Below are 5,608 nucleotides of genomic sequence, written 5' to 3'. Positions count from 1 at the left end.
CTCCTAGTGGCTACATGTAGATGAAGTAACTACAAGGACAGTGATTGTCTTCAGTGAGGGGTTCTATTTTAGCCGTCAGTTACGCATGCATGTTCACTCACGAACTTTATGCATTATGAAGAGTAAAATAAGCTCCCAGGAGCGAACGGTTAATATACTCTTGGTATGTGATTCACAGAAAGTACAAACCGGTGTGTTGTGCGTATCTGTGAAGGTCGTGAGCTGTAACGCCGGCGCCAGTTGCTCGCCATCGAACCCTGTAATCTGGATGTACAGGTACCGACTCACCGGGAAATGCCCAAGTAAAGACGTAACTGTCACTTTCCTAATCTTTAGCTTTATCCTCACGATTGACATACAGGTAGCCAGTAAGAGAGCTAAAATAAATAGCAAGCAGGTTGTAGAGGGCAGGACGTTACCTTGCGCTGCCAACCTGCTCTACATGTCCACTTCCCGCTGCGCTATGCCTTACCACGCCAAATCCCTGAGCCAGACTAGAGAGCAAACTAACGTTACTTTAGGCTTTTGATGCACCGCGTTCACAAGAAAGTCATAAAAGTGCTTCTCCTAATACTTACAGCAACACGCTGACCTCACAGATGATGCAGAAAATCTACCAGCGCAGATACTAGGCGCCTGTTCTTATGTCAATAGTAGACAATAGGAGACATGTAGCTGTCAACATGACGTGTCCTCGCCATTCACTAGCTGGTGTCTATCATACGTACCAGGTACAGTCTTGGCGATCCTCCTGTCAAAGGAGGGGATCTGGGTCCATCTTGAATCGGATCTAGACTGAACCCCGGGCTGTCACACTGGAACATTGGTGAGAGCAGCTGCAAGGTGTGGACGGATAACAACTCTTTACATTACCATGTGATACCCAGTTCTTCATTGTCACGCGGTGGCACTAGCTATCATGGCGGAGAGGTATAGACAACACTGTCGCAGACATTATCTACATTGTCAATACGAGCACCAGCACACGCAGTTGTCGTGTATCGCCGCTTGTTCTCGCTCACGCACGGATAGACTTGTTGAGTGTGTCAGACTGTCATTCATCTATTGTTCACCTACCTGTACCTCAAGTCGTATTACCCTGAACACCCGTGTAAGGGATCAGCCACAAACATCAAAAAAACATATACACACTGTAAAAAAAAGCTACAAACACCATTGGCATTGAATATAGAAATTGTGTTCGTCTGCCACTAACAGGGGTGTGACACGGTGATCGTGCATCATGTAGACACGGTGATCGTGCATCATGTGACACGGTGATCGTGCATCATGTAGACAGCTAGTTACTAACTGTACAAGTACATGATGTACATGATGTACATAAAAACTTCACACATACATGTAGCTCATCAAAAAGAAAACATTGAAATTCTCTGGAAACGGAGACCCAGCCTGCAACAGCGCTCTCTGTCGGCACGTAAATGACCTTGCGTAATTCCCACACTGTGTATTTCCAAGGCGGGTACGATCCCCTAGTGATAATCGTGCCGGTGGTGCATGACCAGTTCGCTACGTTCTTGACACTTGCTCCCTCCCTCTGTTGGGTCTGTATGTGTGTGTATCTCTGTCTCTGTCTCTGTCACTGACTCTGCCTCTCTATCTCTCTGTGTGTCTTTGTGTGTGTGTGTGTGTGTGTGTGTGTGTGTGTGTGTGTGTGTGTGTGTGTGTGTGTGTGTGTGTGTGTGTGTGTGTGTGTGTGTGTGTGTGTGTGTGTGTGTGTGTGTGTGTGTGTGTGTGTGTGTGTGTGTGTGTGTGTGTGCAATCGATAGGTTGCGGGTTCGATTCCCGACGATTATGGTCACACACGTCTTTCTTCTCTTTCTCAGACTCTTCCTGACTTTTCTTTCATTCTCTTGGGTGGTTACCAACAGCCAGTGCATGCCGGAGTACGTGGTGTGATGGTGTGTGCGGGAAAAGAAATGAAAAGACCAAAAATAGGGATTCACTGGCCAGAAAAAGGCACTTCAAATAGCTGTATGGTGTAGACCAGGCTGAATAGTGACGGTCAATTATTCAGCCTTGCAAGCTGTTGAATGGTCCAACCCCAGCACAAGTTGCTATGGCTTCTGCCGTAGCATTGCTATCATCGCCTCCGGCGATGGGCGTCAAAAGGTCAAAAGGTGTATGTGTGTGTTGTGTGTGTGTCTTTCTGTGTGTGTGTCTTTCTGTGTGTGTGTGTGTGTGTGTGTGTGTGTGTGTGTGTGTGTGTGTGTGTGTGTTGTGTGTGTGTATATTATGTGTGTGTGTGTGTGTCTCTCTCTCTCTCCCTTTCTGTCTATCGGTCTGTCTGTCTCTGTCTCTCTCTCTTTCTGTCTCTTCGTCTCTCTCTCTCTCTCTCTCTCTCTCTCTCTCTCTCTCTCTCTCTCTCTCTCTCTCTCTCTCTCTCTCTCTCTCTCTCTCTCTATCTATCTATCTATCTATCTCACACATACACACACACACACACACACACACACACACACACACACACACACACACATACATGTGGCCCAGACGTGTTCTAAATGTTCTACCTGGGCTAATGATGAATGCAACGTCTTGTCTACAAGCCTTGCCTTCCATAGGATGTTAGTTAGATCTACTAGCACTAACTGGAGTCGTGGGCTTGTTGTAGCGCGGAACTAATAGTAATACTTGACATTGGCACAAAAGCCATAATGCTGATGTCCCTATTGCGTGTCAATATTTCAAATCATTGTACATGTCCATAAGCGGGCACGAGCCTCCAACTAATAGGTACTTAATTCGGGGGATCGGGACGCGTGAAGCGGCAGCGCACGTACGTCCGGTGCGGTCGTGTTTGCCGAATGCATGAGACTTCGTGAACGATGGGCGTCGATATTTACACCCATGTCTACAGCACGTGCCTAGCTCTTTTGCCATCATTTTGTTACTACTACTAGTAAGTAGATCTAGTACTACTAGTACTATCTTACTGAGTCACTCAGTCAGGGCATGTCAGCAAGCACCTACCGCGTATAATGCAACTGCCATAGCGACGTGCAAATCCATGCAGTGCGAGGATCCGGTCACGGCGTCATCCTTCCACTTCCAGGACACAAGGCGGGGAGACTGTTCTCTGTCGCCTAGATCGAACCACTACTGGCAGTACTGCACTAGTGCACTGGCGTCGTAAAATATCATTGTTATTTTACTACTCTCTGCCTAGAACTAGCCTACTTGTATCTGCGCTCCTTTTGTCGGTACCGCCATTGCACGAATTTCTTCAGAAAATCGGAGAGTCGACGAATACCTGTTCGCACCTAGACCTAGTACTAGTAGGTGTGGTTGATTTCTTCGCGTCTCCGAATGCAGCTCCACATAATCAACTACCACATAATCTTCCCTGCAAATCAGTCGAAGCTGGTCAGATACTGCGCACCTATGCCAACTAACTAATTACATTACTGTACTTCTACTGTGGAAATAAATTGTCGACTACAGCTAAGCCTAAGGATGAGTAAGGTCAGTACTTGTGGGTTGGTCATGACTGTGTGTGCTTGGACCGGTGCTCGGGAACCTGGCTTTAGACTTTACTAAAGTTTAGGGGATCAGCCGAGAAAAACACCCTGGCAGCGGATGTTTCGTATCAAACCGAGCACACGTAGATCTACCTGGCTGGAAGACACGAAGATCTCCGTCGTCGCCCGGACTGGTCGTGACTTCACCACCGATGTGTCCTATAATTATCAGTCACGGGACAGGTCGGGAGCGTGTGCTTGAGCAGACAACCACTACGTGCGGGAGAGCGTTTTCCGAGACACAATTCTACGGAAGTGGGCTGAAGATTGTGGTGACGTCTTACAATATCCGATGGCGGCGATGTGCAGCATCAAACAGACCGCACCATTCTCATCGCGCTTTCCAACATCCAAGCGCCACTTCGCCGTCGGGCTGCCTGCCGCACAAGTAGGTTTTTGGGTCAGCCCTCCAGGGCCACATCGAAGCAACTTAAAAGGGAGGAAAGCTCTTAGCTCATCAGTAGAGCAGTTTGACCATTTCCTAGCAACTTCCAGTTCTCAATCAACCCGATCATTGCTAAGTGGAGCACTCTGGGCACGGAAGGTGAGCAGTTGCATCACAGTTTTTAAACAGTTTCTCGAGTAGGCCATGTTATTAAATTTTTACTTCCATAGTTTGTATTCTGGATAATCCCTTACTGGCCATTGGGGAACTGCGGCAGTCATACTGTTGCAATCAGTACGGGTGGCATATACTGTAAAAGCTGTATACACTCACTCAATTCATACCTCGGTTATCCGGACCCCGAAGTCTCGGGCACTTCGGTCTACCGGGCACCCTTTTGGGCGAGTTTTAGTCGAAATATTACTCCTCTTTTATTCACTTTTTGTGGAAATAGTGACATCATATGCCATAGCTGTGGCCTCTCCCCATCAAAATGTATGTGATTCGGATTTACGGACATTTCGGACATTTCAAAGTTACGTTATCCAGAAATCGATCCTGTCTATACTGTTGCTGTTGAGCGTTGAGAATGAATGAGAATTGTTACCTTCGCTACACAAAATCGGTCAATGTTAGGAAATCGTGATATTTGCAACTCGATGGAATAGTGTCTCAGTACTGGGCAGTGATCCCCTGGCATTCATCCAGTGATCCCCTGACATTCATCCAGTGATCCCCTGACATTCATCCAGTGATCCCCTGACATTCATCCAGTGATCCCCTGACATTCATCCCGTGATCCCCTGGCATTCATCCAGTGATTCCCTGACATTCATCCCGTGATCCCCTGACATTCATCCCGTGATCCCCTGGCATTCATCCAGTGATCCCCTGGCATTCATCCAGTGATCCCCTGGCGCTCATGTATTGGTACAGGCAAACCTCGCTCAGCTTTACAGCATACATGTAAGGCATCCAACATAACCGGTGTCCGGTCATCCGGTTCCCTCGCCTATCTGGATATTTTTGTGGGAAATGGACGTGTGCGGTTAAGCAAGGTCTCACTGTATTTTAAAGTTGTGCGTTTGTTATGTTGTTACATTCAGGTTGGCAGGATGGAGGCGAATGCTGCTCGCGTTGTCTTTGTTTGCTTGCTACTTGCCCTGCTGACGCCAGAAGGGAACAGTCAGGACGTTACGACAGGCCCACCCGTCCAGCGTGATCCCAACCTGCTTGGCGAGGGTAAGTCCAAGCAACGGCGAGCCTTGCTTCTTCTTTTCATGCTCGCTGTGCCTAAAATCAGTAGTCGTGGTCATTCTTTTCCCTTTTTTATCGAATTCTGGCAATATGCGTTCACTTTGGATGACAAAATGCTATTTGAGTGTAATAGCACTCTGATCCACTGAACCACTTTCAAAACCAATAATATCAAGTACACTCACGTGTTGTTACAGTGTACCGCTTCCTCTATAGAACCACATGCAGAGTTGCACAGTGTTACCAGCTCAACTGGAGCCACACAGGCACCAGTCCAATCGAGGGGTTTAGATTGTGACTGAGCCACTGACGGCCAACACAGTTTCACGACTTCTTGGGTGGGAACTTGTGTTAAAACTCAGATGTTGAGCCAATATTATAGGTAAAGAGAAAAGACCAATAAGTTAGTACTGTTAGTCGTAAC

General features: G+C 47.3%; 1 protein-coding gene across 1 annotated transcript in view; it reads left to right on the top strand.

Annotated features, from left to right (window-relative positions):
* The first annotated feature begins 3,279 nt into the window (after positions 1 to 3,279).
* The window catches only part of LOC135805304 (fibropellin-1-like), a 19,251-nt gene continuing 16,922 nt past the window's right edge, over positions 3,280 to 5,608 (top strand). The window contains exons 1-2 of the mRNA XM_065319324.1: positions 3,280 to 4,086; positions 5,034 to 5,169. Coding sequence (XP_065175396.1) covers positions 3,835 to 4,086; positions 5,034 to 5,169 — 388 coding nt within the window. The 5' untranslated portion in view covers positions 3,280 to 3,834. The remainder of the gene's footprint in view (positions 4,087 to 5,033; positions 5,170 to 5,608) is intronic.

This window comes from Sycon ciliatum, chromosome 1 (genome assembly GCF_964019385.1).
Source record: "Sycon ciliatum chromosome 1, ocSycCili1.1, whole genome shotgun sequence".
NCBI classification, from domain to species: Eukaryota; Metazoa; Porifera; class Calcarea; order Leucosolenida; family Sycettidae; genus Sycon; species Sycon ciliatum.
The sequence above is the reverse complement of the archived record's forward strand: the minus strand, read 5'-3'. Positions and strand labels throughout refer to the sequence as shown.